The 26,609-nt window shown below is 32.3% G+C and overlaps 1 protein-coding gene across 3 annotated transcripts; it reads right to left on the minus strand.

Annotated features, from left to right (window-relative positions):
- Nucleotides 1–309: 309 nt before the first annotated feature.
- On the minus strand, nucleotides 310–26,609 carry baz (par-3 family cell polarity regulator). Of its 3 annotated transcripts, none has more exons than XM_040708206.2 (5): nucleotides 26,334–26,602; nucleotides 16,131–16,845; nucleotides 4,042–4,827; nucleotides 2,729–3,443; nucleotides 310–2,660 (listed from the first exon to the last, which is right to left on the minus strand). In XM_040708206.2, exons 2-5 carry the CDS (start codon nucleotides 16,443–16,445, stop codon nucleotides 598–600), a joined length of 3,879 nt encoding a protein of 1,292 aa, XP_040564140.1. In that variant the 5' UTR covers nucleotides 16,446–16,845; nucleotides 26,334–26,602; the 3' UTR covers nucleotides 310–597. The 3 variants fall into 3 exon arrangements, with proteins under 3 accessions (XP_040564140.1, XP_071743304.1, XP_040564145.1); XM_071887203.1 differs by lacking the exon at nucleotides 26,334–26,602 and adding an exon at nucleotides 19,001–19,989 and having other exon boundaries at nucleotides 16,131–18,951; XM_040708211.2 differs by lacking the exon at nucleotides 16,131–16,845 and having other exon boundaries at nucleotides 26,334–26,609.

The raw sequence follows: 26,609 nt of genomic DNA on the forward strand, positions 1-26,609 counted from the left end.
ATTAGTGAAACATTTCGTAAGTAAAAAGAAGTTTAATAATGATAATAATACTTGTGATTGTCGAATAAATTTTCTATAAAGTGTAAAAAATAAATTTTTATATTAAAATTGAAATAATAATAAAAAAATGCATAAAGGTTGAATGAATTTAATATATGTATAGTCGTAATAGATAAAAGGAGTCTTTTTTTTTTTCTTTTTTTTTCTGGATGCTATATGATTGTGGGTCTTTTATAATAAGTATGTATGTCTGTTTGTATAAATGGCATCAGATATTATATTAATATATATATATATATATATATTATCTTTTTTGTATAATAATAGAGTTATGATAAATATATATTTAAAAAAAGTCTTTTAAAAAGAGAAATGATATGAGTTTAAAAAAATTACATAAAATGTAAGTTTATGTACTATTTGTGTTGTTGTTGAAACATATATGGCAACTTAAAAAAAGAACAAAATAAAATGAAGAAACGTAAGTAAATTGATGTGTTTTATGTGTATGTAGGTATGTAACTGAAAGGAACTTGAAAGAGAGAGAGAGGGGGAAGAAGCGGAAGTTTCACTCCGCACCATTTTGTTGAATGATTATTATTGCTTTCCGACCTGATTGATTCCATAAATGGGATCACCTCCTCCGCCTCTTGGATACATGCTCTGTGTGGGTGGAGGATTTTCCTGTTGATAGTATCGTCCATAGACATGATGATGACTTTGCTGCTGATGCGGCTGCTGCTGCTGCTGAAAGCTCCAGGATTCATAGTCATAATAGTTGGACTTTGGGCGACCACGATATGGAGGGTTCGTCAACTGTTGTTGCTGTTGCTGCTGTTGTCGCATGTAAGCAGCTGCAACAGCAGCATTTTGTTGCTGTTGTTGCTCGAAGGAGAGAGGATGTCCTGTCGTATGGGATCTAGATCTTGAGGATTGAAGATGCCGCTGAATGAGTTCATAGTCTGAACAGCCAGTGTTCTGACCAGGATCTGCGATACCCACTCGAGAACCTGGACGTGTCATTGCACTACTAATGGGTACAAGGGTATCATAGATTCCATCTCCTTCAGGATGTTTGGATTTATCAACCCCCCCAGCACCAGTCATTGTGGATAAACTACCACCGCTTCGAGACTTGGCTATTTGGTTACTGTTGCTACTACTATTACTCGGCTGTGCTATTCCTTGGTTTTGATTACTAGAACTTTTTTTAAGAGGAAGTGTTTTTGTCCGATCCGTGGATGAGGACTGCTTACTACTACTACTACTACTACTCCCACTATTTCCGCTACCCCCTCCACTACTCCCACTTATTTTAAACATCGTTCCCAGGTTCTTGAGAAATCGAGAGTTGCGATTTTGCTTCTTTGAGTTGGTTGGAACACTGCTCCCACTCTGACCCGAGTTTCCAAGCACTTGGGTCTGGTGGTGTTGATCCAAATCTTTGGAGTTTATTAAATCAGGATCTTCTATTTCAAAATCAGGTCCACTTGCATGATGGAGATCATTTTCCATAAACTCTTCTCCCCCAGCACCTTCCGGATGACTCCCGTTTCCACCCTCGTAGGACCGATCTACTGCAGCACGGAAAGACTCATTACAACCACGGCTTCTGGATACCCGAACTGAATTGGTTCTAACATAATAATTATCCTTTAGAGCCTCTCGTTCAGCTCGGGAATAATGTTTGAGAATGGCTGTGGAACCCCCAAGGGTTGTAAGGGACTCTAGAGAGGCAGACTTTTTCCAAATTTGAGCAGCTTGTTGCTGTAACTGCTGCTGTTGTTGCAGACGCTGCTCTCGAGCCTTTTTCCTTTTCTGATATGTATCTGTGTTTTTGGCATCTAGAGTTGCATGACGCTTCTCAGACATGGACTGTCTCCCGGGTTGATCTCTTGCAAAGGGAACAGAGCCGGATGAATCCATACTGAAATGCGGCTGCTCAATCATGACGGATGAATCCGAAACGGATAATATAGGAGGAGGGGGTGGTGGAATGTTATGTGGATTCTCATAACCCTTCATACTTCCCTGAATCATGGATGCATTGAAAGTCTCATGGGTAGCCATGTAATAACTCTCATTCCTGATGTTTTGTTGTTGTAGTTGTCCTGGCTGCTGGGAATTTTGTTGTTGCTGCTGTTGAGAGCGATGATCGTTACCAGAGTTCAGAGAGTCTTTGCCCATGAGCCTATCAATCACTGGATTTCGAACGGCACCAGGAACTTTAAAGTTGTTGTTATTACTACTCCCATTGTTGTTGGAATTACTACTGCTACTTGGAGCAGATACGTTATATTCCCGAACCATGTCATCCGATGAAGATGTCATGAGAGAAGATAAGGAATCCCTCTTTTCAACAGCAGTTTTTTGGACGTTTGGAAAGACTTGTTGTTGCTGTGGCTGCTGGACACGCCGGTTGTCCTCTAGATTGTCATCATCAAGGCGACGTGCAATGGTCAAGGATATGATTCCAGGAACAGGCCCTTCCTCATGCATAGCTTTTCTTAGGGTTTCCATGGCTTGTGGATTTGGTTTACCAAGGAGGGATAGTCCATTGATGTTGACTAATTGATCGTTGGTTCGTAGTCGACCATCTCGAGATGCTGCTCCCCCGTGTAGAACGCTCTTGACGAATATTCCTAAATCAATTATTCCAGCTAAAAGAGATCACGAAAAATAACGATTAAAAAAAACCAATTCAAAATAATAAGTAATAATTCCTTACCTTTACCAGTGGAGGTTTTCCCTTTTACAGAAACTCCGAGTCCAGCACGCTCAGTATCATGGACAGGGATATCAAAGGTCAAGATTTCTCGATGTTTCCAAGGGAATTCATCTGCAGAAATCGGTCCTCCGTGAGGAGAAGGCGAATGAGATTTAAAATCTTTAGGCATTTTTGGCTGAGTAATAAGTGTAGAGGGAGGAGGGACTTGAGTGGAGTTGTCCTCCATCTCATGTCCATAGGAGGTGGATATATTAAGACTGTTAGTATGGATAGGAGTAGTTTGAGAGATTGTGTTGGACGTAGTGTCCAAATGGCGTGACACGACCAGTTCAAGATTGGAGTGAAGTGGTGCAGAACGAAGTAAGGAAACAACTTCGGACTGGCCCATTCCATCAACTCGGCAGGAATTAACTTCTAGGAGACGATCCCCGGGTTTAAGATTACCTTCTTCAATAGCTGCCCCTTTAGGTAGAACGTTTTTAATATAAATGGGTGTCGTTCCTCCAGGAGCATTGTCTCTTCCCGTTATACTAAACCCAAGTCCAGCTGCACCTTTAGTAAGTGTAATTTTCATCACTTTGCCAATTTTGCGAGTATTATTGGCATTGACGGCAGAGGTTATTTTTGTTCCAGGAACTAAGTCTCCGATTTTTTTCTCAGAGATATTCTCCTTATTATCTGAGTTCTCCTGGTAGAATTCCCCTCCTTTGATCACCTATTGAAAAGACATATTGTTTAGAAGATTCATTGATAAGAAATAGGAGACCATTCTTCAATTTAAATATGAAACAATAAGAGTTATTATTTGCGTGAATGAATTTTACAGAGAGAAGAAAAAAATAGAGCATACTTCAATGCAATTATTTGTAATTTACTCACACTGACTGTCAGAGAAACATTTTCGTAAACTGATAAAAAGTGCCAAAATAAATAAATTTCAAATCCTGTTCATTTGCTTAGATGAGATTATTTATATTCGTTCAACATAATTGCTAATCTAATGAATAATAATGAATGCTTCATAATAACAATAAATGCAATCAGTGAGAATCAGAAAAATAATATTAGGTATGTATTATAAAATGTGGTAACACTTGAATGCTTATGAAATATTTTAGTTTTTTGCATCAAAAGCCAATATAGTCAAATCACGTATATCTACATATCGTCGTCGTTGATCGAAATTTACGTTTGTTAGTTACACACTACATCTGATCCTTCATTCAACATAACTACTCTATCATGTATTTAAAAATATATACATTTGTAGATATTATATCATTCATCGCATGGGGATATTGAACCTAACTTACTCTAAGTCGGAGTTCGTGATCCAGGAGAGCTTTTTTAAATATATCTTGTGCCTTGTTGAAAGAAACATCCGTGAGACAGCACCCATTGATATCCACAACTTCATCTCCAACAGCAAGACGTCCATTTCGATCAACTCTTCCTCCCGGCTCAATCCCTTGGACAACTAAGCGTCCATCCATTTCGCAAGGCACAACATGAATACCCAGAGGACCTACTTCATTCGGAATAACGACTTCTACAACTCCACAAAGTCTCTCTTTCAATTCCCTACTCTCCCTTGAACCCATTTCGTCGCCTTCCGGCGATGTTATCATATTTAATATCGGAGAGCTATTTGGTCGGGGAGACAGTGTGGCGGAGGGTTTCTCTTCTGATTTTGGATACGAACTATTAATATTATTATTGGACGTCGTCGAATGGGCTTTTTCTGTAATGGGTTTATTGGCAGAGGCACCAAGTGGCTCACGTCGTCTAAGTACATGTAAGGAACATTTAGTTTGTTGTTGCTGAGAGGAAGGATCCTGGAGAATGACTCCTCCACCATTTTCATGGAGTGCTACTCGAGATTCAAAGGCATCTGCCATTTGTGATACACGTGAGGGTGGAGGTGGGAGTCGAGGGGAGTTCAGTCTTTGATGATGATGATGGTTGTGCAAATGAGATGATTTCATGTAGAGATCATCTTCATCATCGTACAAATATGCATTGGAGGAGGGAATGGGATGAGAGGAGGAAGACCCTTCGGATTCGACGTGATTCAGAATTGGTTCACTTCCTCTTCGAACCTAAAAAGAGATGGGAAAAGAAACAAATTAGTAAAATGAATAAGAATCTGAATAAGAAACAGCCCCCTTTGTTTCCAAGGGCAAAAACAAATTCCTTTCCCTTTATTGCTAAATAATATATGTACTGTAGGTATATTAAAATCATGATCAAACGGATGATAATTTGCTATCATGGGTCCAACAAATAGAAGGGTTGTAAATATATATACATATATAGTCATATTTAGTTCTACATAAATATAAAATAACTCAAGACCAGAGAGGCACGCAATAATTTAAGTTATTTTATATCGTGAGTAAGAGACATATATATTTGCAATTGGACTTCTTAAAGAGTACGCAGAAAATAACATATATATATATATATACAAGTATAAATAAGACCTGTTTGTAGGGGTATAATACATTAATTACTACACAGAAGAAGGATAATTTCAAGGACTTGAAAATCATCCCGAGAAGAAGGATCTTCTTCTTTTCCTTTCAAAGAGAATGAAAGTTACATACATACAATCATTTCTACAAAAGAAGAAGAAAACCAAAGGAAACTTGTTTCGTAGGTATATATAATAATGGTTTCTAAGACGAAAAAGTAGATCTTCTCGCAAGAGGAAATTACTCACATTTTTAATTATGACAAAAAAAAAAAAAAAAGCAGTCATACATACACCACTCCAGAGATTTAATAATTTTAGCAATATACTCGCGCACATAAGAGAATTTATTATGAAGTGGGGTCATTGAAACCTCAATCTATTTATGAGTGATTCTTTAAGTAAGAATCTAAAAAAATCAAATTCCAACATATAAAAAACTGCGTTTTTTCTCCCAAATATGAAAAATAACCAAATATTAGAGATTATTTCGTTAAATTGAGCATGACCCTACGAGGGGAGTATACACAATATTTTAAAGGTAGAGGTAAATAAATCATTTCATCATTCTATGAGTAGTAGTATTTGGAAGCTCTAAATAGATTTTTTTTTTCTGATAGAGGAGCTACGCATTAGGTAGACAAAGAAACTAAATTTTCCTTCATTATTTTTGTACCTTCCCTCCCTATCAAATTAATAAATCACAGGAGACACATAAAAAATCCCATTAATTTTATTATTGAAAAATATATTTTTGGGTTCTTTGTTAGCTTTTTCTCTCATTATCATACGTATGTAGACACAGGGCCAGCAAAAAAACAATACTATTAATATAATAATAATAATTAAACTGTGTCTCCTATCAGAAGTAGAATCTATCCATTGGAGAATAATAGATCAGTACTCCGCCTCCTATTTTTATAACAATGTATTTGTTAGTGATGATAAATTACCGAGCTTTTTGTATTAATAAAAAGTAGCCACATGCTTAAAAAATTATCGGGAATTATCCCAAAAATTATCGACACACATAAGTTTTATATTTAAGCATTTAGATCCTTATAATTGAGATTTGTACGTAGTAATAGAAAAGCATGAAGGGTATCATCTCCTAGTCTAGTGGTTCTCAATTAGGGTACGCGTAACCCTTGGAATACTTGGAGGCACTCCAGGGGGTGCTTGAAATATTCAAAGAATATTCTATATGTGGTATATAACTCAGGGGGTGGCCTGGAGGGAGTGTACCCCCTCCTAATGAAGGATTTTTTCCTTTCTACTAGAAAATTTAATATTTGAATTTTTTTGACCAAAAAATTTAACATTTGAAATTTAATTTTCTGGTAGTAGCTATGGATTTTGAAAAAATTCTTCAAAAAATTTACATGTATAAAATTGATTTTTTTTTTTTAAAAAGCTCTGAATTTTAATTTTTTGAGAATTATATATATTTTTGAAAAAAAAATTGTGACCAGCTGTGGATTTTGAATTTTTTTCCCCCAAAAAAAATAATTTTTTGAGAATAGATATGGATTTTAGATTGTTTTTTTGCGAAAAACTATATATATTTTTGTCAAAAGCTTTAGATTTTTGAGCTTTTCTCCAAAAAGATTGAACATTTTGAAATTTTTTTCCAAAAAATGTTAGTTTTTCTCTTCAAAAAATCCCAAAAATCCTAAAAAAATATAATCCTCTCACTGAAGCTAAAAATGTTTTATGCTAGTAAGGGGGTACTTGGGTTAAATCAACATTTTACAAGTGGTACATGAATAAAAAAAAGGTTGAGATTCCCTGTCTTAGTCGATTGCAATGATTATTATAAAAAATTTCAAGACTTGAAAAACAGTGTTCTAGTTCAGTGGAAGTTGGTGGAATAGTTAGAATGCTTCTTTTAAACGTATCGGAACATCTTAGCAACTTTTTCATAAGGATCTTTTTTAGGGTCGAAATATTTTTCAATAACTTTTGTTTTCTTCGTCTATGTTGATTTCATGTTTTTTATTCACATATTCAAAAAATCCAATTATATTTGAGGCTTTAGTCATTAAAACCTTGCCACAATGATTGAAATTGCCCTCTTGTGTTTTTCTATTGTGGGTAAAATGATCCATCACTTTCCTAGAATGTGTATTGCGCACAGCCCAACATGTTATTAAAAAAAATGAGTGTTAATGGTATGAAAATTAATAAAATTAAGCTGGTTGAGTTTGCACCACAATACGCATTAGATTATAATCAACTTGTAGAAACTTATTAGCTATTACAGATTCAGGATAACTTCAATACTAGAGTCCATAAATTCCCCGTAATTATTATCGGGAATCAATACAGCTTTTGAATAGAAAATTAAATTTTTTGTTATCAGCTGTGGAGTCTTGAAGTTTTTTTTTTTCCAAAAAAAAGAATTTTTTGGAAACAACTATGGATTTAAGAAAACATTTGAAATTTTTTTACCCAAAAAAATTAATTAATTATCAATTCTATAATTCCTGAGAATCAACACTAACTAGTATTTGTACATAGACCTCTCAAGTCATTAGTATTTTTATGGTTAAATATATGTTTTCATACTCCTTAAGACTTATAATAGTTATAGATTAGAAACGAAGCAAAATACACTCGTACTATGAAGATATTTCATTAAATATTTGACAACAGGAAAAACACACCATTAATACGGTTACTTTGCTAACTAAAGAAAGAAATTTAAAACAAACAGTAATAATTGCACTTATTAATAATTTAATATTTGTAAAATATTAAATTATATTATATTTATCATTTTAATGACAACACAAGAAATTTGACATAATTTGAAAATTTCCTAATACATTATTTGATTGCATCATTTGTCATTTTATTAACCAACGATTAATTGATGTTATCATTTCATTTTGATATATTCAAATTAATTAAATATAATATATTTATGAGTATTATAAAAATAAGCATTTGAGCTTTATAATGTGTAACAGAATACTTTTGTGTAGCAATTTGAAATATTCATCAAAATAACATCATTAATTATCAAACATCCCAAAAAAAAATTCCATTATTATCATTACATGAACAATAAAATTTTACATTCATTTGCTTATTATACAATTTACAAATTGTAATCAATATTAGGGCTTGACCAATATATGAGCGAGTTAATTAAATTGGCCAATTTTAGGATATTTTAGATTAAACGTTATCAGTCGAAGTTGCCCACTATGATCGATATTTATTGGCTCTAAAAAAATATATCCAATTTTTATAGAAAGTTGAAACATGACTTTTTTAACAAAAGAAATGAGAAATATAAATTTTTAATTCCCTATCCATTGAAACCCCCAATGTAGTTAGTGCGGCCATTTTTAAAAGCATTTTTATATCCTGACAACATATACATTGAACGTTTAAGATGTGAACTCCCTTATAACTGTATTTTATAAGTCATACAAATTGCAACTTGTACATAAATGTAATGTACTTATGTGTAGTAGGTCAGGGCCTGCACCCCTTCCCCCCCCTCCCCCCAATAAAGGTGCAAGTTACAACTATTAGAAAATCCAACGTGTACATAGGATATCTAAAAGAAGGAAAACCCATGGAGTAGAAACAATAGGGTGAATGATGAACAAAAGACAATCCCTTCTCTCCCCTTCTGAAAAATACCACATACCAATCAATCCAAGATTGGAAAATAAGATGCTGCGCAAGATTCCTTCATGGTCCATATGTCGTCTATTAAGGGGATAATTCGAAGAGAGGATTCTATATGTATGTATGTACACTGAACACTAATTAAAGGAAGGAGGGGTTTGAAAACAACAATTAGTGTATAATGGGATTACAATAATTATCAATAATGTTTTGGGAGGAGGAAAAGAAGAAGATTCTTGGCATAATTTGATTCTGAAGTAAAAAATACAATTGAGAAAAGAGGATTTAACCCCAAGGTACAACACATTGTAGATACTAGTGATGGGATGATTAACCGGAATCGGAGAATCGGGTGTTTTTTCTGGAATCGAGAATGTTATGTTAAATAAAATATAACCCCCCAAAAAAAAAAAAAAAAAAAAAAAAAAAAAAAATTCGTAATTTACTAGAAAATTTAATTTTTAAATTTTTTGAAGAAAAAAAATAATAATATTTGAAAATTAAGAAAATTTTTCCCAAAAAGTTTAATATTTGATTTTTTTTCTAAATTTTTATATTAGAAATTTAATTTGTTTTTTTTTTTCTAAAAAAAAATGAATTTTGGCATTTTTTTCAAAAAGATGCCCAAAACCAAGCCATCAAAAAACAATATATATATATATATAATCCTGTGGACACTCCTGATAAAAATGGTATTTTTTAACTATTAATTAAATTATGAAAGAGTCGGGATTGGGATTTTTTTGGAATTGTCCTATCACTATTACCTACATACATATATATATATATACATATATGTACATCCAACTTCTGACCTTCATATTTATATATCTACTCATGAAGTAAGCATGTGAAGGGAACCCACTTTTTTAGTATTAAAGACGTGTCCGTACTCCATAAATAACTCATTCCATGTGAGCACGGCTGACTGACTGAGTGTTTCTCCATTTGGGAAGAATGGATTTTATATATTTTAATAAGAGCTTTTCAAGAGCAGAGTATTGTAGCATTTCTATAGTCTTATGAAGGAAAGAGGGAAGGGATGGTTTTTGGTTCTTATTATTTTGAAAGTTATTAACCTCTAATTCATTATGTGTATAAAACATTTTCAAGGACTAACGTATGTTTATGCATGCATGTAATGTAATAAATATAATTAAGGGACTCTTTGCATGATTGAATGGGATTGCAACTACTATGCTCAGTTCGAAAGACAATACATAAATAAAAAAAGTCTAATAACAAAATGAGGTTTTTATATGTCTCAATATGTTTGTATTTTTTCTTGCTATTTTTAGGTGTATATATTGGGGATGAGGTCTTTGTATCACCTCTAGGTCTCGCCCCTTCAAAGAACAAAACATGTAAAAAATAAATCTTCATTTTCACAAAAAGTAAAAGACAAATCCGTTTTTTTTCCTCAAATGTGTGAACAGCCGCGACCAAACTTTGCTATGGTCAGGAATTACATTATATGTCTAAATTAAGTATTTTCAAAATGAGGGGGCATAATTGGGGTTCTTTTTATAAATTGGAAATCCTTTTGTATGAATAAGAAGGGGTAATTAGATACTCGTAGAGTATTTGAGGAGAGGGTGGAAGTCAAAAGTTTCAGATATATAATTATAATCAAAAACACATTATTTCGTAATAAAATAACTTTTTGAGGGGGTCTCGGGCAATTTGTTTTTGAAGACAACTTTAGGATAATTACTCGGATTGTCAGGGACATGGGGTAGGCAGGAGAGGATGAACCCCTCCCCCCTCTCAAATTAAGGAATTTTAGCTTTTTACTAGTTTTTTTTTGTGAATATCTATGGATTTTTAAAAAATATATAACATTTTGTTATGAATACCTGTGGATTTTTCAAAAAAAAATTATATTTCAATTTTTTTTTCCAAAAATATTTAGATATGGATTTTTGAATTTTTTTTTTTTTTAAATTTAATATCTGTGAATAGCTGTGGATTTTTTAATTTAATGTGAATAGCTATGAATTAATGAAATTAAAAAAAAAAAAAATCTTATTTTTCCGACTTTTTTTTCAAAAAAAAAATCCAATCCCCTCCCAAAAAATAAATAATTAATAATATAACTATATTATTTGATCCTGGGGATGCCCCTGATTGTACATAAATGAAAAAGGAGCTAAAATCAGACATAAAGTCAAGAGTGTAAAACCCCTAATTAAAAAATTAAATAGAGAAAGAAACAATTCATAGTCTTATATTAGGTAGACTTTTTTCTAGCACTTTCTAACTACAGCAATCCATCTTATTTAAGTGGTGATGCAATGTGATTACGTGAATATGCTGCTACTACTACACTATTTGGTGGAAATCTTCAATCCCAGGCCTTCCAGATCATAACTAGGTACCAGTTTTGATACTTGGTACAAGACCTAACTTTTTCATTTCGGTTTGAATGGATTTTTCTAGACCCATTTGGACGGATATTTCGGTCCAGACCTGTACTTCAGAAAAACAAAAGTTAACAGCATTCAAGTCATGGACCGATTATTTTGGTTGCAATATATAGACGGTCTTTTTTTTCTCTATCTAGAGACCGATTTTATTCCCTATACTGATCTATGAGCTATACAATTATGATTGATCCAACACCTTTAACTTCCTATGACGTTGTTGTTCTGATGTTTACTTTTTTGAAGCAAAACTGACGTCATCAACAAATCATCTATAGAATCTGTCAAGGACTCACAAACCGAACCCCAAACAAATAAGTACAAACTCCTTTCTAGAAAGTCTCACATACATAGATATTAGGTTAAGTAAAAAGTTCGCTGCGTTTTTCGAAAGATGTCTTTTGTGAACTATATCTCACGATTAATACAATACATCAAAAAAAAAAAAAAGCTGAGAGGATAAGTATGCACTGAAAAAAAAAAGTTTATTTACAATTTGGTGTTTTCGTGAACCCAGTTGTGTATTACAGAGTTCCAAAATTGAAGTAAAAAAAGAGAAAATTCGATAAATTATTCAGTATCACTAAGACAAATGTGAAAAGGCAGCAGGTGGTCAAAAAAAAATTGTACTGTTTATGGACCCAATACAGTATCGAATGCAACAGCAAAGCAGTGGTTCTAACGATTCCGTTCTTGTAATATGGACGTCGAAGAGTAGTTCAATCTTTAAAAAATATGGACAAAAGAATGGAAATTGTGAAGTTGGGCCGGAATGTGAGTACTTATTCCATTGACCTGGAACTAAAAGTTAGTCAGAAAACCTTTTGAACCATTTGCATAAGGCTGGTCTTAAGAAGAAGATCGATGTACGGGTACTCCACGAATTGACGCAAAATAACCTTTTAGATATAATTGATGTTTGCGACTCTTAGCTGAAACGTAAGGAAATCTATCTATAGTGACTGGTGATAAAAAATGGGTCACATACGAGAACAACAGCCAAAACAAACAAAAAACACCGTGAAGCGATTCAAAGGATTGCCAAGCACCGGGTTAAGGGCCAAGAAGGTAATATTTTGAGATTGGTAGGATTGGAACGGAATCATCCACTCTGAGCTGCTTCGATGGGGCAAAACACACAATTTGGATTTATATTATCAACAACTGACCAGATTTAAGCAGACAATCGACCAGAAGCGGCCAGAATTGGCCCATAGAAACCGTTTTGTATTCTGTCAAGACACCGTAAGGCCATACACATCTTTAACGACGCGCCAGAAGGTCTGGGAGGTTCTATCATACGCACCGTATAGTCCAGACCTGGCACCAAGCGATGATCACCTTTTCGAGCATTTACAAAATTTTGTGGATGGTACTAAACTGGCCACAACAGAAGCTTGTGAAAATGAGCTCGTCAAGTTTTTAATTAATCGCAGAACTATAAAATTGCCTTCAAAATGGACTAAAGTTATCCAGACAAAAGGCACATATTTCATCTAAAATGGATAATCCTAACTATGTTAATTTTATTGTCCAAATAAAGCAAAAAAATACCTCAGAGCTTTTAAATTGACCTATTATTATTCTAAAAACAAAAATAAACAAAAAAAGAAGAAGAAAATTATGGGTTTTTATGAGGAATAGATATTATTGAAATGCAAAATTAAGGGGGGTTCCCCCTTAATTTTGAATCCTTTGTTTACAAATTGAATCCTGCCTTCTCCACAATTCGGTAATAATTATGACGATGAATCAATTTCTTAATTCCTATTTATTGGAATATTTTCATGATGAATTATAATAATCCAAATAATAATTGAAGTAGCCTAAAATAGGTTAATCGAAAAATTGATTCAATAAAAATTAAAGAGCATTAGTTGAAGAGGAGGAAGGATATATGTAGAGGGAGTCTAACTTTGAGGGATTACTTCTAGCATGTTTGTTCTTAATATAACATGTATAATACATATATTGAAAAAAAAACTCATTCTTCCCCTATTTTACGTCGTCTATACCTTACAAAATTAATGTGTAATAATACTATATATATATGCTCAGATATATTCATAAGAACGTTGAGAAATTATTCTTATTTTTGTTCTTTTTACTATAAACTATGTGCTGCTCACACACGCTGTGTAAGAGACCATTCCTTCTCCTTCCTTCCCAACCTTGAAAAAGAAGAAGCAAAGAATCACTAGTACATATTATTATTATTATTATTATAATATGTATACATTGAAGTATGTACAATGTATATAGTACTGCTCACGAAACCTAACACACACACAAAAATGCCGTTGGTAAAAGAAGAAAAGAAAAAAATTTTAACGTCATTTAGGAATGGAATGTATTATATATATACATATATATCATGGTTTTTACAAAAAGAATTGACTTCTTTATTCTTCTTTACGTTATGTACAAATCCAACTATTACTACAAAAAGATTGTACAAGTCTCAACTTGTACGTTTCATGTTGTCTTCTAATAATAATTAACTATTTTAAGTATTATCATATCTTTTTGATCTATTGAAATGACTTATTTATAAATCCTACATATCTCCGAATAAAAGAACCGTGAACAAATTGTGCCACACAATAGATATCAATCCCTACTTGTAATTACACAAGTCAAAAACTACATCATGTATGATATATGCAACATCTAAATAATATAATTTCTACAATTGTATTACCCAAATATTACCTAATGTAAATCATTCATAACCTTTTTTTTGTGCACAGTTTGTATTCAACATTATATATATAATAATACAAAAATATACATGCTTTTAGAACTTCATTCTTATGAATGTATATAATAGGAGACTTTTATTTATTGTCAGAGGGAAGCCTCGCAACATACATATATATAATTGTATAAAAAAGTTATAATTACGTATTAAAGAGGCCAGCCAGAGGGTCCAACCTTAATTTTGCCCAACCCAATACTAATACATTTGTATGTAAGTACATGGGGCACGCGACCTCCTTTTGTACAACTATGCATTAGGAATTGTTCAAAAGATGGGCCTTTGATATCATATGAGATAGATCCAAACTATAGTTACTTGAATAGGTACAAAACATATGTAAGTTCTATAGTAACTACGTGAGAGGAACAATTTCTTAGTGGGTCTCTCTCCTCCTCTTAGTAGTAGTGACCAAACGTGTAAGTAGTTTGTAAGATTTTTTAGGGAGAGAGAGAGGGGCTACAAAACAAGATAGAAGCAAAAAGAACAGGTAACAAGAGCGTTGCTCATCTTACATAATGAAGTATAAGGGAGAAAGAATGTTATGTTATATATATATATGTAGATAATATGTATTAAATATCATGATCCAAAGGATAAAGTAGAAAAAGTAGATCATAGGTGCGTAAAATATCAGTGCAGGTGCTTTCCCCCTCCCCAATAATCCCCCCCCCCTCACATCTCAAAGCAGCATTGCTATTATATCTACTAATCATCATTTCATAGTTTCTACAAACAATATTTCATGATGCAATGCAATGAAATACATATTTTCCTTTTTCCATAACTTGGAAGAGCATTTCCGTTATGTCTTATTATGTATTAGTAGGCACTGATAATTATGCTATACCTCCTATTCTCTAAAAGAAGCGAAATTACCATAAAAATGTATATACGTACAAAATTACGAAAACAACAGCAATGTTTTTTTGAAGAAGCATCTGCTCTTCTTAGAAGATGATACCAAAAATTAAGTCGAAGCAACAACATACGGATAATAATGAAGTCACATACACAGAGAGAAAAAATACGTTGCAGAAAGATTTCTTTAACAAGAAAAAAAAACCCTCAAAAATGTATAATTTTTTTAGAAGAATGGTTGGGGGAGTGAGGGAGACTATAAATAAATCAGTTAAATGCAGGTGCAAAGGAAGTCGTCCACATACAAAATAATCAATATTATTGTTGTTAATATGTACATGGAGGGGTGGAAAAGGGGGTGTGGGTTATTCTAAAGGGCTTTTTATAATAACAAAAACATGGGACAAACAACAAAAGTTCAGCAAAGGAATCATGAGGGCACACACACACACACAAAAAGGAAAACTTTTCTGTACTTACTGCCTACAAAGCAATATCTTTTTTAAAACTTGTTTGTTCAGTTCTGTTATTACTTTTTAGATAGTTTGTTCATATCATAGATATGCATAGGTATATCATTAATACATTTGTTTGATAACAATGGTACATAATTTATTAATTAGTATGAAAAGACATGGCTAGTAGTTATCAAGAAACCTTTTAAAGATCCCTACTACTATGTACATAGTGTTAATTTTTCTATTAGGACCGACTCTTTAGTCTCTTTTTTTTTCTTTACATTGTATCAATGACTAATATAATAGGTTACTCTGTTTGTTGTCGTTTAATTTGATGAATTACTTATATATGTATGTATATAATTGTGTATACATTGAGTCATTAAAGATTTCATAGGAATTTTATCATTTTACATGCATGCTTGGATGATAATGAGAGAAAGAAAGAAAGAAGTGGAGGTAACCCCAACTCCCCTCTCTCAAGCAAGTGATATTGAGTTATATTTTAAAGGAGGTTTAAGTTATGTGTTGTTCTGTGATTTTGACTTTGCTTAGTTTGCTATTATTTATGTATATGCAATGCAGAAATTAACTGTACTATATGTAGATGTATGTATGTAAAACCCGTTTAAAAAGAGTGAATATGTACCATCTCGAGTGTAAATGTCAACTCAATGATGGTTCATGGATCATTCATTTGAGACTCATAGATTTTGGGGTTAGAGAATGGTTTTTAAGAAGTAAAAAAATAAATAAATAAACAGATAGACGCAGCATCTCTAACCTGAGCAGAGGGATCATTAGGGGATTCTTCAGAAGACATTCCGTCCCCATGAGAGTGTTGCGAGCCCCTTTCGTCATCAAAGAGTGCCTGTAACTGCTCTCGATCGTCGCAGACATCCACAATGTAGTCATCCGGGTCTAAAATGCCCCCTTCGTAGGATTTCAGACTTGAAACAGAGACCCAATAGTCCCCAGGCTTCCCTATAGCCTTCTTATAACGTGTTGTGGCAAGAGCCGTTAATTCACGAACACTGATGTCTCCTTCTCCACATGGCACCACGATCTTTGTTCCACTAAAACTAATCGTCACTTTCATCACGCTCAATCTTAAATATGTAAAAAAATACACACACTTCTTTGACTAATCTTAGTCAAAATGAAGTGATGATGAGGCACTATAAACAAAACTAACTTAAAACACACACAAATTGTCAAACGATAATCTCTTTCATCATCCAGCCCTGACTAAGGACGGGACTTGACTGATCATAAATAAAGGAAAGAAAGAGAGAGAGAACACGCGCGCACCAAGCGCACTCTTCTCTTATTACCTGCTTTTTTCCAAAGATTCTTCCAATGGTACCAGATCCATCCATCTGCCCTCTTTTGCTATTATTACTACTACTCCAGCTAGGGAACGCTGACTACTCCAAGTCCCGATTCCTCCTTTTGCTCCATGTTAATATGTATCAAAATGACTCATCGTTATATCCTTCCTTTTTAAATATATTAAAGTATAATCATAATATGTAGAATATGAGGAAGAGAAAGGGGGGAGTGTATAGTAGATACTGCATAGTAGGAAAAGTATAGCTATTGTATCAATATGGTGCCATTGTTTTCTTTTTTTTAATTCAATTTATAATTTATTTGGTGATGGCCGGAGTTTGATGATTATAACTTGGGTTTGATTATATCAAAGTCAGAGATGAGTTATGTCGAAATTGTAGGTGTAGGACCGGATGTCGGGACTTGTATTACTATTTTTTTAATCTACTCTCTGTAAATTCATTTTTTGAGGAGAGATATTGTAATTGTTTGTTAATGGATTTGTATCATGATGTTTCTTTTGTTTGTTTGTATCGAAACATTAATAATGAAATCACGGCAGTGTTCTCTGGGTCAATCCAGGTTGTTGTTCTTTTACTCGTTTTTTCTCCTTTTTAGATGACTTGATGAATATAGGTATGCAATTATTTATACAAATCATTGCATATTTAAAGTAACGCCCTCTGCATATAGTATATTATGTTTAGATAATTACTATTGCATTCGCTCAGCGCCATAAAAGTAAATTTTTTTAAAAGAAAAAAATAAATTCTGACACCCCTAGCAAATTTTGACGAGAAATAATTTTAAATTTTATGGAGAGAACACGGAAATTCATTTTCATGATCATAAAATGGGGGATTTTCAAAAAAAAAAAAGGGAAAAATATGTTATTACATATAATATAAATGTCTTTAGGCAATCATCCATTTAATATACATATGTATTTTTTTTTTTTTTTTTTTAATATTCTTTCATAATGTAATTAGTTTGGCCTCAGGAATCCCTTGTTTCATTATCGGCACAATCAAGAATAGATGCCAGCCTATATCGTTTGGAGACTTAAATTTTATGTGAGATCATCCTGCTACGACAAACCCTATAATTGGACTGGGTGTAACCATAGACAACACATAATAACTGAGCATAAAGTATTTTTTTTTTTGTACATACATGCTGAATCATTCATTCTGTAATCATTATTGTAGTAAGCAAGGTTTAAGCTAACGATTGAATAAATAAAAAAATACAAATTAAAACTTTAACGAAGAGAATATTTCTGTCGTTATAGCATATTATAATGTTAATATGTAATTACATGGTATACAGACTACATGGAGCTGCAGAGAACCTCTCTGTATTTACAACCATATGACGTCAGACCTAAAAACAAAGTAGTCAAAGAGTACCAAAAGTACTCCTCAAAAATGAGGGTAAAAGAATACATCTGTTCTCTTTCTCTCTCCTCATAATTTTAATGGCTTTGTTGTGATAATAAAAGAAAATTTATAATCAGATTAATCCACTTCCGTTCTTTTTTTCACAATAGCAAAGCAAATGTATCACTAGTCGTTGTTGTTTTTTTCTCTCTCTCTTTCTCTATGACGAAGTCAATCAGTGTTTGAATCCAGGCGGGAAAAATAAAAGAAAAGGAGAAAGAAGGGGTACAAATTACAATGTCAATGTGTATCTACATGGGCGAAGGATATAATTCAAAATAGAGCGGACAAAATGTAGTCAAATATTAGGATGAGAAAGGGGAAATGTTTTTTGAACAAAATCAAAACTCATGATTGAGCAATGATGATAAGTCATCATGTGTAATTAAGATGCAGGGGTGTTTTCAAGGGGGGGAGGAGGTAGATTCAAAGTGTTTTGTGTACATACTAGTAAGAGCACGACGCCATCTTAATGATAGCTAATAAAAAATTAAAAAAGATTTTATTTCTTTTAAATTATTTATGTTAAAATTCTAAACTAAAACGATTTACTATAAATTATACTTATATAATAGATAAATTTCTATTGTAATACCTTCTTGTATACAACATTTCTTGTTCTTTCTGTCCATTTGATGTAAATATCATTTAACATGCACCCCTTTTGACACTCTTGAAAAGGCAACATATAATGGACGATGTGAAAATACTGATTTTTGTAAATATTAAGCAATTTTTTCAAATATTTGACCCAGTAATTTATTTGTTGTCATTGACATTACTAACTTGCCATTTTCTTTCTTCAACCATAATGAATATACTTAATAAGATTAACTGGCTCATATCCTTCCTAATTCCCTTTTTTAACTTGTATTTAATATACATGCTGTTAGTACAGCAATTCATTTGTTGGTTTTTTTAATTTTTTTTTTGCATTTTCGAATCGACAACCCGTACTTAAAAAAAAAAGCTTTGAGACAAGGTCAATTGATCTTGTTTTATGAGAAAAAAAATCGACTTATTAGCAAAAAATCAAACTTGCCCTACAGAGACCAGGAATCTGGTCTGATCAGAATTGAAGATGGCCGTACGTACGCAACCCATAATTCTGAAAAACTTTCATATCGTTCTAAAGTCTGTATCCGTCTCTCTTTTTGAAATAAATGTGTAGGATATTGGAAGGTTAAAAGAAATAGAAGGTTAATAGTAAGGAATTTTTGCTTGTTATTAGATTTTTGTTAGTGAGAAGTAAAAAATTTAAACAAAAATACGGGTAAAATATATACATTTTTTAAAGTTTCTTTTCTTAAAAATCAAGTCAATTCGGGCGAATTATGTAGTAAAGGAAAAAATGTAAATTTAAAAAAAATTAATTATTTGTAAAAAATTATGGATTTAATAATTTTTTTTCCAAAAAAATTTAATTTTCTAAATATTTTCCTACAAAATTTTATTTTATGTGAATAGCTTTGGATATTTGAGTTTTTTTTTTTTTGAAAAAAAAAGATTATTTGAAATTTTTTCCAAAAATTTGTATTTTTATTATTAAATGAACATGGTTAATATGTATTTATGAGTAATATATCTCTGAGCATTCGAACTTTATAATGTGCCACAGAGTACTTCAAAATTACAATTCTTATAGATGGATCATCCTTGGAATATTCAATTATTGCTTTATCCTCATTCCAATGACTGTAGATCCTTCAAATAAAATGATTCATCTGAATTTTGGCTACCCTTTTCCTTTACAACTTATAACAAACAGAGAAAATCGCAACTTGTACACAAAATATATAATTAAAGGTCAAAATATGCTAAGTGGTGAGTAATTTGCGAGTTGAGGATAAAAGAGTTATCTTTCCCACATTCATCAAGAACAGGTTACTTTATAATGAGTAAATAAACATCAATATTTGTACAATAGTAACCATTCTTTCTTAATTATTATTTGTCCCTATAAAATAAAATCCAAATTTGTCAATATGTGAATGTACGAGCCTACATATAGATATAATTAATGGAAGGCCATAATTAATGTATTTGTGTATGTAATATGAATGTATATTTCAATATTTATTACACACTGGTAAATGATATGAATTAAACGCCCTATTGAAGAAAAAGACAAATAACAAAGACTTTTATTTATTATAAAACTCGCCAAAGTATTTATAGCAATATAATCAATCCCATTTCTGATCCTACGTTTTATATATATATACCAGATGGTCCATTGAAATCTAACAAATTACTCATTCAAATATTAATTAAGGTTGAATAATTGAAATTAATTCAAATTTTCGATATATTAAAGCATAAACAATTAGTTACAATATAAATCAACGATTTTCCATTCACGCACTCCAACAAGTTGGGCGTCTCCGGGCCCACCGTCAGCAAGTCTGAAACGTTGGAAAGAACGAATGGCTCTATCAAAAAGGCGAAAAATCAGACTATCCAGAGAGCTATAAAAACTATATGAAACTTTTGTGCAGATCTGGAACAGTTCATAAATCATTTACCCGACAAAGTGAGAGTTTTTTGGCGTTGATTCATAGTCATTTAATTAAAACTGGCCTCGGAAGAGTTAAACAAAATAGCCCAAGCTAATTACTTTACGTCAATGAGGGATAATATAAGAGATATAGGGGTTTCATAATAGACTGTACAGAGATATGTAAAAAAAAGTGGGTGGAAAGAGCCTTTTGACACCAGCAATGAAAGAAATACATAACCTCCCTTGAAAAACTCTCTTGAGTTCTTTTAAACTCTTTTTTGACACTTTTAGGCACCATACAGACCTGCAGTGTCAGTCATCCAAACACTAAGGCTCTCAAAAACACTTTCAGCCATCACTGGGACTCCATGACAGAAGAATACATCTGTAGCGGGTGCCAGGCCTTCCACTCTCGACTGGAAGCCATCATTACCAATTAGGGTGGCTGCATTAATGATTAAGAGAGCTCAGATACACATCTATTTACAGTACTTATTTTATTAAAATTCTATATGTTACTTACTAAATTATATCTTGTTGAAGATTCAAATTCAAATTTTTGATGTTTTAATGGACCACTCTGTATTACCAAGATACATAGCAGCAGAGTTTGAAACAATAATAATAACAACAACGATTTTCATAAAGCAAACGTCATAGAGAAGAAGCTAGAAATAACTTAATACTTTGTTTTACCTACTCAGTATGAGATTCAAATTTCATAGTATGTAATATCATGTGTACAAGAAACGGAAGCTAAAATATTATGTGTTATTTTTCGCTACGTATAATTAGTGTAGAATATACAACATATACGTTCATAGTATACTACTATATAAAATTAATTTCTTTTCTTACAACACTTGCCTTCTGCATTAGCAACCTTTTCAAAAACATACATACATAGAATGCCGCACATGTTGCCTTACCTCTTCTCCATGTATAATTACTCTAATCACTATAGTTCCTATCTATGCAGAAAATATTTGTGTATTTCTATATCATTGGTTGCATATTCGATGATATTAATGATTAAATCATTAAATTTTAGGTTGGATTTGTATCGCCGTTACAAACGTATGTACATAAAATGGGGCTCAGATTTTCTTGAACCCCAAAACGCCTTCACTTCCCTGGATTTTCTATAATTTATGAAGCAACCAGGTCTGTAACTATGATTTATAATTCTGTTGGGCCTTGTGACAAAACTTTTACAATTTTGAGGGAAGGCTTTTGAATTAACTTTCTGTAGAAAATACACAGCAAAAAAGAGACAATAATGAATCTTACAAATTCTGTCACAAATTGTCATATAAAAACACGAAATTTTGACAACATATATATATATATATTTTCTTCGAGAACGAAATTTATGTCAGGGTATCTAGCACGCCTATATCTAGCAATACCCTTGAATGCCTCATCCTCCCATTATACTGCGTTACCCATTGATATCTGAACACTTGAGGTTGAGTAATTGAAATTAATTCATAAATCGATATATTAAAGCATAAACAATTACTTACAAAAATAAACAAACTTGAGCTCTCTATCTTACGTACAAGCCGAGAAAATAACACTTGAACGTGATCGATTAATTTATATTCGTTCACTCTCAGTAGTTGGGGTCTCCTGGGCCACTGTCTACGCCGTCAGCAAGTCTTAAACGTTGCAGACGAAGAAGGGTTTTATCAAACCGACAAAACTGGATCCAGAAGAGTTAAAGAAAACAGCCCAGGTTTCGAATCCATAAGGGCCCATGCAAGAGATCTCAGATTTTCACACCAAACTGTCCAAAGAGCTATAAAAAAGGGGTGGAAAGAACCTTGTGAAGGGGGAGAGGGTCCTTCTGACTCCAGCAATAAAATAATCTCATCTCATCCGTTGCAAGACTCTTTTGAACTCTTTTTTTATACACTTTTGGCCTCCTACACCCCTGATGCAAACCCTCTCTCGGGAGGCTTGTAGTGTCCGTCATCCAAACACCGATTCCCTTAAACCACTGTCCGCCAGCACTGGGACGCCATGACTGAGGACTACATCTGCAACGTGTGTCTGGCCGTTCTGCGCATCCTGAAAGCTATCATTGCCACGAAGGGACTTCCATTAATGATTAAGAGATGTCAGACACACATCTATTTATAGTATTAATTTTGTTGAAGTTCTATTGTTAATTACTAAATTATATCGGTTTGAAGTTTAAAATTCAGATTCTTCAGATTTTAATGATCACTCGATGAAAGCCATCACTTTATCCCTGGTTTTAAAGTACGACATAGTATGTACGATGTACATAGACAACAAATTTGTTTAAAAGGGGTTCTACCAAACATTATATCAATTGAGACTGCCTAATCGTTCATTAGTTCTTCCTTATAAGGTATTATCTTTTAACTTAGAACACTATGATCATCATTGTATTATAGAGGCGTGTCTACCATTGTAATAGGAAGGAGGAAACCTAATATTATTTTCCTGGCTCAATAGTGTGAGAATTAAAAGCATTGGTTTTTATATAATCAATAATTAAATTTTGTTGTGTAATTACGTACTCTTACTTTTATTCGTTAACATAAAAACAAGCTTGATCAAAAATAAAGAAAAAAATAATGTCCTAATATATTTTTTTACTTTATTTACAAGCGTGTATACTGGTCAATATTGAGTCAATTATAGGCTTTATATACAAAATTCTGGTATTAGTTGATATTTTTAAGAATAGTTACTATATGTTGTTTAAAGCCTGCATTTTGTTTGAAAGATTTATATTGGCCCTGATATGGTCTTTCAAATAAAATCTATTAATGTATTCCTCTTTTATTGTGACGATTAATTTTCACTACTATTGAATTTAAATTCAATGTATTGCAAGTTCAAGTATCCCGTACGATTTATGACAACCATACATTATTTGCAATAGCTTATAATAATCAAAATGATTGGTTTAATTAAAATTGGTTTGTCAATAAATTTTTATTTAATTTGGGCAAAACAATCCAAATCGGCGGTCTATCGTGTTCCTCGAGTGACCAGACACCCGATTTATACAAAAAAGCACTTTATAAAAAAATAGACACCCAGGGGCTTGAGTCTTCACAGCAAGGCCATAAAAACTTCTCGTTCCTGACATCAAGAACGATGAATGTAACTGACCTGACCGGCTGTCCAAATTATGGCTGGGTCTGTCACCACCAAGTCGAAAATCGCAAGCTTTAAAACTTTGGAGGGTGGCAATAAGTGTGAGTCTTGTGCGGACAAGGTCAAAAACTTGGCCTACATTCTTCAGGTGTGCCCGAGGGTTCATGGAGCACGCACAAAGTGCCACTATGCCATTCAAGAGCTAGTGGAGCGCTCCTTGAGCCATAGGGGTATACTTTTCACCAAAGACAATGTGCTTCCACACAAGGGCTCTGTCTAAAAGCGTCTTAAATTCAAATATAATTAATTTATTAATATAAATTTAGTTTAATTCGTCTGTAGAATACAAATGTAATTCACACTCTTGAAAAAAATCATTCTAGCTTGCTTTTGTCTTGATTTGTCACATATATGATAGGTATTATATTTATAAAAATAAGAAGATATGCAATCTCAAAACAAATTGATTTATATGAAATGTGATTATATTAATTTCTTTTGAATCATTTTAAGTAAGTATCGATTTACGAAACAAGAAGGGCTCACTATAAAATACCCCGTTGCAAATATTAATAACCAGGCTTTCCTACTAGAATTGATAGAGTATGTCTACATGGGGTGGGTTGGAGGTGCTGTAACAAATTTCAAAAAAAATTAATATTTGTAATGGAAATTTTTGAATTTTTTTCTTCAAATATTTAATTTTTAGTGAAGAGCTGTGGATTTTTAAAATTTTAATATTTGAAGTTTTTAGATTTGATTTCAAAAAAATTGCAAAAACCCAGGCTCAGCCCTAAAATATAATTCTGCGGACCCTCTTGATAAAATACATACATTTCTCATTAGGTATGCCATCAATAGTTGTACAGACAAGCTAATTCTATAATATGCATTAAACAAACCGTAACATATTATTCATTTTTCAATTATTGCATTGCTAAAGATTTAAGAATATTTATTATTTTTTCTTTTCTACATATTAATAATTATATCTAAAGCTTCACAAAACATTTCCCCCTCAATGATATAGTGCAAATTAGTCATGTAACGATTATTTCTAAAAATGCAGTTAATGTTCTTGAGACTGGTTTTAGTTTTGAAAAATTAAACTCTTGATCTTAAACCCTCCCGCCCCCTGGGATAGTTCTGAAAAATTCTTTGTTTCCCAAAGGATTTTTCTTTGCAAAATACTTAAATTTTGCCTCAGATTTAAATTAAAAAGGTTTTTTTAATGACGTCACATATTAATGACATCATAATCACGCATCTTCTTATCAAAAAAGTGATAGGCCCCCTTTTACCTATATTGCATCACGTAACCTTTCCTCCAAAACGAAACAACCAAAAGAGGACCGAAATCATCTGGTAGTTAGACTAGTTAAACTGCGAGGGATCCTCAAGAAATTGTATTCCTGTTCCTTTGGAAACGGAACATAAGAATTATAAAAGAACTTATTACTTTGTTATCATAAATAATAAATTATGACAAAGCCATGATGTATCAAGCGAAATGATGAAATTGACAGCTGACAACAAAATAGTGAGGGTGGTGTTTTTATGTTAAGGAGGTAACGCCGTGATGCCAATAATCTCTTGGTCCCTTGCCCTGGTCTGGCACCGATTGCGTGCATCCATTTTTAAAATGCGGATAATCTGTGGATTTCTTTATAAAAATGTAGCCCTTTATGTATGAGAACATCCATATTTTCAAGTTGCAATTGCGAATTTAAGTATTTCTTTTATCGGGGTATTCAATACATTAACAAGGGCGTCTGCAGGGGATGAGTGCTGGAGGGGCTGTAGCCGCCTCCAACATTAAGGAATTTAAAAAAAATTACTGATGTGGAATAAAAAATATCATGAGCAGAGCAAAAAATTTACTTTATGAAATATTTTTCAAGAATTTTTAATATTTAAAATTAATTTTTTTTAATAGCTGAGGATTTTGAACTTTTTTTTCTCAAAAAATTGAATTATACGCAAAAAAACTATGGTTTTTTAAATTTTTTTCTGAATAGCTTTGGATTTATGAATTTTTTTTTTTTTCCACAAAATGTAATTTTTCTAATTTTTTTCCAAAACATTTAATTGTTTGTAAATAGATTCTGATTTTTAAAAGAAATTCCAAAAGATTTAATATTTAATTTTTGAACTTTTTTTTCCAGGAAAAATAATTTTCTAAGAAAGTTTTAGATTTTGGAAATTTTTTCCAAAAAAAAGTAATCTTTGAAGTTTAATTATTTTAATTTTTTTCCAAAAAAAATTATATCTGAAATTTAATTATTTTAATTTTTTTCCAAAATATTTAATTTTTTGAGAATAACTATGGATTTTAGAATTTTTTATCAATGATTTAAATTATTTATGAATAATTATGGATTTAAAAAAAACCATTGTCATATTATTTTTTTTCAAAAATTAAATATTTGACTTTTTTTTTAAATAATTTAATTTTTTTCCGAATAGCAATGGATTTTTTGTCAAAAAAATCCAAAAACTAAGCCCCTCCCCTTCTCAAATATAATCTTATGGACACCCCGGATCACTAATCAGGAGTGTTAATTAATTGAAAACTCACCATAGTACGCAATAGATGTGGTAGGAGTCAAGTAATCGTTCCTTTCTGATTATTTTGAGACACACATACACAAACGTTAATCCTTTCATTTATACAATCTACATAATACCCGGTGACTTTGTTCACCATCACTTTTATTGATAAAAAATGAAAGAACTAGGATCACAACAACAGCTGTCTTCTTTCTTAACTACATATAGAAAGTCAAAACTATAAAAAAAGAATCCCTTTAAAAGATTATGCGTCACTTATAACTTTTTTCAACACGCAATAAAT

The sequence above is a fragment of the Lepeophtheirus salmonis genome, chromosome 1, assembly GCF_016086655.4.
Source record: "Lepeophtheirus salmonis chromosome 1, UVic_Lsal_1.4, whole genome shotgun sequence".
Taxonomy (NCBI): Eukaryota; Metazoa; Arthropoda; class Copepoda; order Siphonostomatoida; family Caligidae; genus Lepeophtheirus; species Lepeophtheirus salmonis.